This window comes from Rhamphochromis sp. 'chilingali' (genome assembly GCF_963969265.1).
Source record: "Rhamphochromis sp. 'chilingali' genome assembly, chromosome: 15".
NCBI classification, from domain to species: Eukaryota; Metazoa; Chordata; class Actinopteri; order Cichliformes; family Cichlidae; genus Rhamphochromis; species Rhamphochromis sp. 'chilingali'.
The window spans coordinates 30,592,104-30,604,130 of record NC_137942.1 but is presented as its reverse complement, the minus strand read 5'-3'; the positions used below and the strand labels follow the sequence as shown (position 1 = coordinate 30,604,130).

Sequence of the window (12,027 nt, the reverse complement as noted above, 5' to 3'; positions counted from 1 at the left end):
AAAATGTAATTTTCTAAATAAAGTTTTCTTACATAAATACATAAATAATATAGATTTAAACAGACACTTGAACACAGGTATTTAGATTACATTTTTATAGTCAAGACATTTACACAGTCATAAAGATTTATTTCTGCATTAGAACATATGGTTTCCACACAAAATAGAGTCAAATCATTTAGAACAAAAGTCTGGATCGGTCGTATTTGACTGATGTGACATTCAGCAGGAATTAGTAGTAAGGTGCAAACAGCGACATTATTCCATTTTCGGATTAACAGTCAACATGGTAACACAGTTAATGGAATAAAAACAAAAACAACATAAGCTCACATAGTCACATATCTCCTCACCACCTGTTTAACTGCAGCTTCACACAGAAATGCAAATACTCTACATTCAAATAACACTGACTCGTGTTTTAGCTTTAAACAACAAAACGAAGACAAAGCATAACAATCAGCGACAAGCTCTGTTTGTTTAAAACACAACATATAACATACACAATTTAAAAGAAACAAGACGTCCAGCATTTATTGCAGGCAGGTTGCTGTTGTGGTAGGCCGTCCTACAAACCAGTCAACCTTTTAAATGATCCAAATGTAACCATTATGGCCCTTTACTAATCTAAGTGGCACACAAAGCCCCACTCACTCATCTTTGCATGAGAAATCACCCGTCACCATGGATACTGACAGATCTCAATGTTCACCCAGCTGTTGTGTTATATTTCCTGCTGTCTCCTTACTGAATTGTAACAATCCCGTTTGATTTCAACTTAGATGTTATTTATTGATTCTTAGATTTTACTTAAAGTAATGGTCTGAGAGAACCGATGGTTATGAATCCAAGTATTGCAAACACAGCTGAGAAAATGTATTTCAGGAAGCACCCTGCAGCTTTTTTTCAGTTACCGATTTAGACATAGAGCAGTAGTTACTATAGTCACTCTCTTTTAGCTACGTGTTTGGTCTTTATCCAAATCTGAGAGATATAATATTTATAACAGAAAATATGTTTCTTTTTTCTCCTCACTGTAAAACAACTTCCTGGTAGGTGCCTGCAAAAGTTATACAAAATAACATAATAGTAATAGTAATGGTAAAAGTCTGCACAGTTCCATCCCAGGAGTTCCTTTCATGTTTTCTGCCATCTTTCAAACATTCACTAAGTTTGCATCTCTGCACTTATTTCTATGAAAATTAAAATGAGTGACACAAAGCCAAAACAATCCCTTTAATGTTCTGTTTCACTGAAACACAAACATTACAGGCAGTACAAAGCATGTAGGCAACATGAGGGAAAAGCTTTATAGTCATCAGTAAATCGATCCTAAGGGGACACACATATAGTCAGCCTGTCCTTTGGTCCATACAAACATACTGCGTCTTTATCCTATCTGTATATAATTTGCTTTGTAGCGTAACTTGGTGCTTTTGGGGGATGAACAACACAATCAGCACATTAAGCCCAACAACAGATACCCACAGTCAAACACATGTACCACAGTGCATTGAAAACATCTGATGCTTGATAGTGAAGGAGGGTAAGAGAGACTGGTACCTTCAACCAAAAGCACCTCAGACTGAACCGACTGCTTCCTTCTTTAAAACATCACACTTTTAACTAATCCTAACATCACAGTGAAGCTACAAATAATATTTGGAGCCTGCTTCTAATCCACACACAGCTACCACTTGACTGGGAACAACCTTTAGAAAGTTCGTCCTAAAAAACATAGTTTTATCAATCTCAATGGTGACGGCACAGATCAGGTGGGAAGATCATTTTCAGCTTTGGACATCGGGTGGAGAAGAGCTTCTGGTCATTACACAACCATCATTACATAAAGCTTTCCTGACCCTTTAAAACAAGCTGAATCAACCATTTACACAACATTTACTGAATTTCTCATGTGTTTTTTTTTTTTTCAAGTAAAAACACAGAATATTCTTTCAAATTATCCCTCAACTTTATTTGCTGGTGGCTTTTAACATGAACTGTATAGACAAGGCAGTGTTGTGACAGCTAACCACACTAAAAACATCTAGAGATAAAATATTGCTCACAGAACTATTAGTATTTGATACGGCAGTGACTCTAATCTGCCATATCAGACACGAACACCTGGGTTAAACACTACATCATGGGGAATAACTATCCAGTACGGTGTGGTCCCGTTCACGTCACTGAGCTGTGTGGAAAATAATCCCGTCTTCTACCCATTTTCACAGGCATGTTTCAGGACTGGGGGTCATGCCACCATTTAGTTGGGGCTCTTTCAAGAACTTTTCCACTTCCTGTGAGTCCACTGTTACGCTCTTTGGCCTGACCTCGTCTACTTTTTCTTTGTCTTTTTCCTCCTCCTCCTTCAACTCCTTCGATACCTCCCTCTTTGTTTCCTTCTCTTGCTCCTCTCTCTCTCCCTTCTCCTCTTCATCATTTACCTCCAAAGGCCTGCTGCATACTTCTGTCTTGGTGTCATCTGTGACTGTGATGCACTCAAGTTTGTGAGATGGCTCCTGGGGCTTCCTTTTGATAAAGAAGAAGTTGCAGGTAGCTAGAACCACAGCGGAGAGGACCACCTCGCTTCCTGCCAGCAGGAAGACGTACATGTATTTCTTGGTGGCATCGAGCAGTCGGCCTGAAACGGAAGAACACAGTGAAAGATGCAATTATATAGTAGAAATGATTTCGCTTCATTTGTGGCGATGCTGGTTTAAATAAACATATAGTGACACGTTTATGGATTCTTTAGAATTATCTGAATTTCTGCACTCATAACTCATAAAATGTGCTTAAATCATCCTGTACAATAAAACTGTAGACAGAAAGTAACTAACCCTAACATATGAACAGTTTTTATGAAGTATACATGCAGTCCAATTAAAAAAAAAAAAACTAAGTGCATGTTTACCAGTCCAAAGCAATTAAAAGGGTATGTACCCACATAGCAAGCAGGTCTGGCCCGGATCTGGTGTCAAGCTGGCACTTCTGACTGACCGGTGTCATGGCAGAGTGTTTGTCAACCAGATGTGCGCTAGGTCTGGCAATGACGCCACTGTTTATGCGATGGCATGCCATATCTGGCTCGATTATGTATGTGGCCCAGGCCCATAGAAAACAGGTCTTCCCTGGGTCCGGCATCAGGTGGCACTTCTGACTGACAGGTGTCATGGCAGGGTGTATGTCAACCAGATGTGGGCCAGGTCTGGCAGTGATGGCACTGTTTATGTTCCTATTGTCCTATTTTAGTTAGAAGACTCAAATGCCATGTTGCAATACTACACTGCTATGGTAGCCAACGTTTCAAATGCAGGTTTGACAGGTTTGTGAGTGTACACTTTGTCCAAAACTTAGTGACGGTTTACTCATCTTTGCCAGTGGATGGCTGTAGCTCAGGAGGTAGAGCAGGTCACCGACTGATCGGGAGGTTAGTGGTTCCCTGTCTCCTCCAGTCTGCATGTCAAGAGTGTTTATGTGAATGAATGTAGTTAGGAAGCACTCAGTTTAGAGAAAGTGTGCGATTGGGTGAATGTGACATGTTGTATAGAGCACTTCTGGCGCATGTTGTTATTACATGGCTTGATTAAGGTGCACATTAGGCTGACATCTGGGGCCAGAGCTGAAACAGTTCTGGGCCAGCAGTGTGTCTACAACTAGCCCGTGGCTGCACACAACTTACACATGGCCCACATACCACAAAGAATGACGGCCCTTTGGTGGCCCAGATCAGGTTTGCCAGAGGTAATGTGAACACCTCTTTAAAAATCATTTTGGCAGTTTACCAGCCTGGTCTTTACTGGCTACAATTAGCATGTTCATGACTGTCCAGGGTAGAAAAAGATGAACAAGTATGAACAATGTCCTCTGGACAGATAAAACCAAAGTGGAGATGGCCATTAGGCACAGCGCTACATCTCATGCACGGTGGTGGAGGAGTGAGGATTTGTGTTTGTTTTGTTGCAGCGGGATGTTGACCCCAAGCACGGCAGCCAAGCTGCAACAGAATATATGAAAAAAAGTGTTGCAATGGATCTCAACCTGATTTAAACGCTGTGGTGGGACCTTAAGAGAGCTGTGCTTAATTGAATGCCAGCAAACCTCCATGACCTGAAGTAATGCTGTAAAGAAGAGTGGGTGAAAATCTTAAATCTTTCACATGATTTGAGATAGTGATACAGTGGTACAGAGAACAGTTACTTTAAGTTGTTTTTTGTTAACAGTGGTTCTACAGCTACTGAACTGTGTATAAGACATGAGCCAATTAAATAATCACTAAAGTCCCAACTATGACCCGTTGGTCTTGGATACAACCTCATATCTTCCTGTTGGGCTCACGATCAACAGCTACTACCAAATAAAACAAGTCTTCCTTTTAAACGCAGACTTCACGGAGGCCAAATGTAAACTCAAAAGCAGCTTTATTGCTGACACAAGGGAAATGATGCAAAACTATACTGGGACATGTATGAACAAGTAAACAAAGAGGCAAACTGGGAAACACACAGCCATGAATGAGGGAGACTGCGACACTCGACAGAAGAAAACAAAAGGCTTAAATACACAGGGAATGACGAGGGAACAGGAAGCTCATGAGGAACACAGCTGGGACACAAAACATAAACATAACACATGAGACAGGGTACCGTCAAAGTAAGAGAAGCAAAGCAAAACATGGCACAGATGGGAGACTACCAAAGTAAAACAGGAAGTAACGGGAACACACACACAGAGGCACTGGGTCAAATGGCCCAGGATGCTGACACTGACCTGCACCCGGTGGCCCCACCAGCACAGCAATGGCCTCCATGAGGAGCACAAGGCCAATGGCACTGGAGAACTTCTCAGTACCGACAATTGCCATGAGAACTTCAAATTGTAGGGCACCCACCATCCCATAGGAGACGCCAAAAAAGACACAGAATACCACCAGAGAGGCATAGTCTTTGGCCTGGGAACAAACACAAAATAATGAACAGAAACCTTCAATGTTTGGACTTCATTTTCCAGTTCAAGGAAGTATGTGATCACTCACCTGTGAGCCAATCAGGTCAGTGACTCCATTGAAGAGCATAGCAAAGCTGAAGAGGTAGACGCAGCGAGGCCGGACCCATTTGAGTCCAGCGATTATACCGCACGTTGGCCGTGCAAAAATATCAATGAATCCCAGGATAGTAAGCAGTAAAGCAGATTTGGTGTCTTCATTTCCCAGCTCCTTAGCGTAACTAACAACAAACACAGGAGGCACGAACAGTCCCAGCACCATGATGGATGCCGCCACAGTATAGATGACAAAGCCACCATCTTTAAACACGGAGAAGTCCAGAAGTTTGGCTTTTGGCTTCTTCTTCTCCTCTTTCACCTCTTCCTCCTTGTCATTGTCCTCTTCGAAGCTCTTGGCCTTGAGGTTCTTTGGGGCCACCAGAGGCTTCATGAGGGCCCCGCACACACAGCAGTTCAGCAGGATACCACCAAGGATAAGAAATCCTCCCCTCCATCCATACTGATACTGAAGTACCTGTCCCAGTGGCGAGAGGCAGCAAAGGGCCACGGGGCTTCCTGCTGCTGAAAGGCCATTGGCCAGAGGACGCTTCTCGCTGAAGTAGCGGTTCAACATAATCAGAGAAGGTTGGAAGTTCAGGGCTAATCCAAGACCTGCAGCAAATAAAAGAAAGGGTTACACTCTTCAGCCTTTTTAACTTGAACTTACCTGCTTTCATTAACATAGTTTTCTTTTTCCCTACATTTCTACATGATATGGAGACAAAGCATTTCAAGATGTTTCTAACCTTACTCTAATGTTTGAGATATGCTCATGCAGAACTTGTTTACATGACATCAGCCATATGATTTAATATATCTTAATGGGTATAATGATGCAAACTTTCTGACAGCATCTCCTGTAAAGTATTTGTGGTGTTGTTACCTTGAAACCTTTGTACCACTAACCTACATTACGGTTTCAATGATCCGATAAGCACCTGCGGTGGAGTATACTTTCACTGTAACCTTAACCCAGGCGGCACACCGGGGTGTTCTCATTATCAAAGCTGCAGGCTTGTCTCAGTTAAACACAAGGTGTCCTTTGGTGAAGGGGCTTATTTGACCCCAGACCACAATATTTCCCAAACTTAACCAAGTAGTTGTAAGCCGGTGTACCTTACAAAGCACCTTTTGGTGTTTATAAACCTAAGCAGCTTATAAAAAGCCCAATGGGGGAGGGAGCAGGAAGGAAAAACAAATGCAGAGCAAGCAGGGATAATTTGATTATGATGTATTGAAATATAGGAAAAACATTAATGCATTCTTCTAACAATTGTATTGTAATCTATTCTTAATTTATTGGGCGTAAAGCATTGTGTGATTTTATTTGACAATGTACAAGTGTTCGTGACCTGTAATGACTCCAGCAGTGAGGTAGATGTGGATGATACTTGTGGCAAAGGAGGCCAGAATCATTCCCAGAGAGGCAAAGAGGCCCCCCACCATCATGACTGGACGACAGCCTAAGCGGTTCACCAGCACGCTGCACAGGGGACCTGGACAAAGTGTAACATAGTATGACTGCATGCATCAGGCGCAGTGTGCAGCACATGAAAAGAAAAGCGGCGAGTATTAAGGTACAAACACAAGCATTTTCCAAAATTTCACATTTTATATCATTGTTAATATGATATAAAATATCCCTCTGAGAATATGCAGATACATTATTTTCAAAATGAGATCATCAAATCCTCGAGCTAACCCTTATTTCTTTACACAAAGCTCAAGAAACGAACCAGTGTTTGTGTCTGCACGTCAGACAAATTTGCAAAGAGACACTTTTTAATTAACACACAATTTGTTCCAATTTCTTAATCTGAATCTTAGGGTGATGCCATGGATTACACAGTTTGACAGCAAAAAAAAAATTTTTGCACCAATAAGTCGATTCGCAAAGAGCTATTAGCTGAAAACATGACATCTGAGCATGGTGTGTGTTTCCCCTCTTTCTGTCCTGCTCACGCTTCCGGGATTACTGTTATGTTTGATCCAGGGCTGCAGACTGTGGAGTTTTGTTCTGTGCCTGTCTCCAGTGTTCAGTGCTCAATCAAAACAAATGTTTAGGATGAAATGGGGCAAAAGGGAGTTTCAAAAAGCTTCTATTGCAGTATTTTTTAAATTAAAGAACTGCATAGGTACATAATGCTTCCAAGTACAAAGAGTTAAAAAAAATGTGAATACTGAATACAAAGGGTAGCAGCCTACCTGTGCCATAGAGCATGGCCAGCAGTATGGAGGAGATCCATGCAGTGTCGCTGTATCCAACACCAAACTCCCTGATCAGCTCTTTGAAAAATACGCTGATCGCTTTTGGGAAAGCATAGGAGAAGCCTGTGATGACAAAACAGCCAGCCAGCACTGCCCAGCCCCAGCCTCCGTCTGGAGCCTTCACCCTGGAATCACCCACATCCAATGCAACACCTCCCATAGTTCTTTAGGGCTATATCTTAAAGAAGGCAAATGGAGAAGCTGGAAAAAATAAATAAAAGCAACAGCAAGATGGGGATTTAGTTTGTGTCTAATTCAGTCCTGCATGAAGTGCCTATGTTCTAATAACTGCAACAACATCTGTTCTCTGTAATTATGAAGAATCAGAGAGGTGCATGGTACTCTAAGCATGGCTAGCTCTCAGTTCACAAGTCTTCACTGTGATACATCATGTGCATCAACAGCTCTAGACTCAAGTTATGCTGATTGGCAGAGAAGAAAGATTTTTAGTAGACAGGATCTGTGAACACCCACAAAGAATCAAAACTGTCAAATGAAACAAAGAGTGCACACTTTATATTCATTTTTTAATGTATTGCACATCTTGTTAGCCACACATTCTAAAAAATGTGGCTTCAGTAGTTTAAATACATCGAGGTGACAGATATATCATAATTTAATCAGATGTTCCAAGATGATAACAAACAGAAAATGTCCCATTGCCACTGCAGTGTATGTGTGAAAACGTTGTTAGTTTGGTTCCAACAATTATCCCAAACCAAAGACACCGAGGAGTTTTGTTGTTGATTGACCGAGTCTGACACCTCACCTCAATGCAATGGATCCCATGTTTTATGTATTCCCCTCTCCCACTTACACGAGTGGAAAGATAAGATAGTGGTCACAGACTTTAGACAGACATCATAACAATCGATGACTCATGTAATTCATTTTTTATGTCTCCAATAACTTTGTGGATTATTTAAGAACTGACCAGCAAACAGATTGTGTGTACAGTAAAAGACCAAGAAAACAGTTTAATCCTGAAAATATTATCATTTCTTTCCAAGTAAAATTGCTAAAGTAGAGATTAAAGAAATCAAAATAACTCATCACTGTATTTACTATTAACTAACTAGGTAAACAAACCACTGGTAAGTGTTAAAACTTGTTCAAATATAAAGAGTCTTATCTTATTTTAATACAGCTGTTAATGCTTGTTCAGCCTCATCTGCTTCAACCAGTTGTTATTTATAAGACAGCAGAGAGTTACATGTCATCCTATAATGCTTTGTAATGGACTAGCTCAGAGATTTACAGGCTCACTGGTCCTCTGGAGCGATCATTGGCTTTTACCTCACAACCATACATCAGCACCACCACTTACACCCGATAGTTTCATGTATTGTATGTAAATCCAAATTATATATCAGTTTTTATTTTGGCGTGGAGGAGGGGTGGGCTTAGCTGCTTAGATGCTCAGCTGCTGGTGGGACAGTGAGGAAACAGCCAGTGGCTCCATCAGTTAATTTACGATCCCCTGAAGAAAGAGAAGGATTGAAATGCAGGCTGGGCTCTTGTTAAACAATCAGCAATCCTTTGTCTCTACGAAACATGAGCATTTCAAGCCTCGTGCTGTCAGGATTGTGACGTGACCAACCTAACAAATTTTAAAAACCCCGCAGGCCACCAGAGCCTGTGCAATGCTCAGTCCCCAGGGCAATATCCTACATTATTACACAGTCACAATAAGGAACATATCTTAGGACTATTGTTTGGACGATGATATCTGCTTTCCAAAATGTCCAGAGTGTCCTTGAAAAACAGATAACGTTACATCTCTGCTAAAATCGACTTGATTTATGCTGCACTGCTTATCCACAAATAGCTCAAGTGCACTCTGTCGTCACAGACGGATGAGCCAAAACGCTAAAATGTTGCATTTTAAGTTTTCTGCTGCATGTATTCACAAAATTAGGGAATGTAGTTTTAAGGCCATGTAATGTAGTTTTAATGGTAACTGCCCCAAACCTAAATAAATTATTGAATACATAAAATCTGAATTTTCCTTTTACAAAAATATTTTAAGTGTATTTTTTAAAACTACTTCAGTAACATTTTTTCCATTTTTAGCTTTTAAAAAATGCTGTTTTCCTTTTCTGTAGCCAAGAAAGGTAAGAATTAAAAATATATGTAATATTGAAAATTCTGTAACTTTATAGGTTGGTCCTCTATAGTTTATTGTTATTTATAGGAAGAACAAAGTACAGTTATGGTATAATATCATGAAGGAATGACTGTTTTGTGCTGGGACTTTAAAACTACACTAATCAATATTTCCATGGTAACAGTGGATCAATTTACGATGTGTACTCACACTGATTAACCCACAATTGTCCCCTTTCCTGTGTTCTGCTCAACAGAGAGTATTTTTTTTACTGAGGTTAATAACTGCTGATTCCAGCTTCACTCAAACCATCACTTTATTTTCAGACAGCTGTTTTCAGCAAAACGCTCTAAAAACACTTCACTATGAACACAACATCCAGCATTTTGAAGCATTTTTCTGCTAATGAGTTACATATTTCTCTCAAGAGTTCACAAAAACCCAGAGACTGTATATAAAAGAAAGACATAGCCACTGTAATCTGATTTTAGGTGATGGTGTATCAACCCTGTGCCTGGTTCAAAGTGTCTTAACTTGTTTATGTCTTCTTTAGTTAATCGAAATACACTTCAAAAAGAATCTGTGTTTGTTTTAGACCTTTCAACTTTTTATAAGTATTACTCATGCACGGCACATCTCTAAGTTCAGTTTTTAACAGCTCACTGTGTACACTGCATCCCATAGTGTCCCAGGTACCCAACATTTGAATCACTCTTTACTCTTTCCAGCAGACTGAGAATAATTTATTCTACAGCCTCCCTCTGCTAATGTGGTTATATTAGCACATTATTTTAGCACATGAACCCTCCCCACATCGCTGCTGTATGGTTTTCTGTCTGTTCCTGTGCAAACTAACAGCAGAGCTGTATTTTTTGTCTGTTTTTTAGTGAGTGAGCAGATGGAATATTATATTTAGATTTAAACTAGGTAGCTAACTTCCTGCTAACTTCTAACTCAGCAAAATCTTATAAACCCTCTTCTGTGTGGATGCCCGGATGTTTATTGCAACTCCCAGGAAAAAAGCCACACTGACAATTTCATTGGATTTTCTTCATTGTTATTTTAGCAGCTCTTAACTTTCAGTGGTGCTGTTTTTGATTTTGAATTGTCAGACATACCTTAAGATTTCTGTTTTAGTACTATTAGTATTAGTAACAGTATTTATTTATTTTTACCACATTTTAAAGAGAAGATGTTGTTTTCAGTAATACTTAAAACTAGTGACTGAGACCATAAATTACTTTCTTTTTGAAAGCACAAAGTATCCCTTTGCTGTCCATGAGAAAGAAGCCTTTTAAACCTTATGTTTATCTTTTATATACAGTTTGTGTAAAGACCGAAAAAGAAAGTAAAGTGATTATACTTTATTTTATGTTAGAAATATGCCTTTGTCCAGTGGATGATCATTCATCTTTGTGCCTTTTAGAAGAAAATTAAAAAATATATATTTAAACCATTTTACATTTCTCACATTTTTTAAATAAAATAATGTAAACCAGAAGTCTGAAGTCAGGAAATGTATACAAAATATTTGAAACAGTAAGGTTGATAAAATGTATACAAAATAACTTAAAAAGGGCTTTTATAGCTTTGATGATGTCATTGGCTTATTGATTTAATTTTAATTCAGAGTCTTTTTGTTTTGTATGTGTCTTTTTTTTTTTTAAATAAATTATTTTAGGTATGAATTCGACAATTTGACATTAACAATATTTCGATTCCAATATAATTTTGATTTCAACCTTTTAAGATAAAAGTTTCAAGACTAAAGCAACAAATCCCTGCTGTGTGTATACCAACACCACTCACATCCCAACAGGGGGGGTTGCATCGTGAAAAGCCTATAAGCTATTATCCCTGAATACCGACGCACACCTATGTCAAAACACTATCACGACACGCAGTCAGAATCGCGTGAGAAAACATGCATGAAAATTGAGCTATCACGAGAGATCACCCGTCCCATGAATATGTGTCACTGTGGCAGAGACTTTTCTGCTCCAATCGTCTCTAAATGAAGTTGAATTTCTATATAATACATATACTGTATATAACAGGGAGAGTTAACGGTTCCATCAGTGATATCAGGAGCTAAATCAATGCGCACACACAGAACAACTGTTGAGTGTCTTACCGGGTGATGCTGGCCTGCCCTTCCTCCAGCCTTCTGCTTCAGCACCGGAGATGCGCGTTCCTCCCCGCACGTCTGCCTGCAGATCATCACAAAGGAAGCCCCCTTGCTGCTGGGTCCTAAAGCCTACACACCACTGACGTCACTCAGCAGCATCCAATGATGAGCATTGCTTTTTTAGTCCTTTGTTTTTATTGGATAGTCTAGGTGATACCGGAACTGGTGATTACTGTTTTCCTTACGAGTGCATCCCATGGGAGTATTATGGATTTCAGATAGGAAGTGTCAATATAGGGATGCAGCTGGATGTAGTACTTCTGATAAAAACAATTAAATCAAGTCTAAAATCTGCCTTTAATTATTCAGTTGCACAAAATAAAGGCTGGGTTTTGAAAAACCTATAATACGATTTCCTGGGTGTTGTTTGCAACAGCAGTGACATTGTAGTAGAAATCCAAGCATACAGATTCATTTA

At 39.8% G+C, this 12,027-nt stretch overlaps 1 protein-coding gene across 1 annotated transcript; it reads right to left on the bottom strand.

Annotated features, from left to right (window-relative positions):
- On the bottom strand, nucleotides 1-11,637 carry slc16a3a (solute carrier family 16 member 3a). Its single transcript, XM_080906531.1, has 6 exons — nucleotides 11,556-11,637; nucleotides 7,252-7,515; nucleotides 6,399-6,542; nucleotides 5,039-5,658; nucleotides 4,774-4,954; nucleotides 1-2,644 (listed from the first exon to the last, which is right to left on the bottom strand). The coding sequence occupies exons 2-6, from the start codon at nucleotides 7,472-7,474 to the stop codon at nucleotides 2,229-2,231; spliced, it is 1,584 nt and encodes a 527-aa protein (XP_080762657.1). The 5' UTR covers nucleotides 7,475-7,515; nucleotides 11,556-11,637; the 3' UTR covers nucleotides 1-2,228.
- Nucleotides 11,638-12,027: the final 390 nt, after the last annotated feature.

Excerpts from the sequence above, each read along its gene's own strand:
- slc16a3a (XM_080906531.1), bottom strand. The coding sequence starts at position 7,474 with ATGGGAGGTGTTGCATTGGATGTGGGTGATTCCAGGGTGAAGGCTCCA. Across the intron at positions 5,659-6,398 it reads CACTGCTGGAGTCATTACAG|GTCTTGGATTAGCCCTGAAC; the intron begins GTCACGAACACT and ends TATTTGCTGCAG. Across the intron at positions 2,645-4,773 it reads GGTGGGGCCACCGGGTGCAG|GCCGACTGCTCGATGCCACC; the intron begins GTCAGTGTCAGC and ends CTTCCGTTTCAG.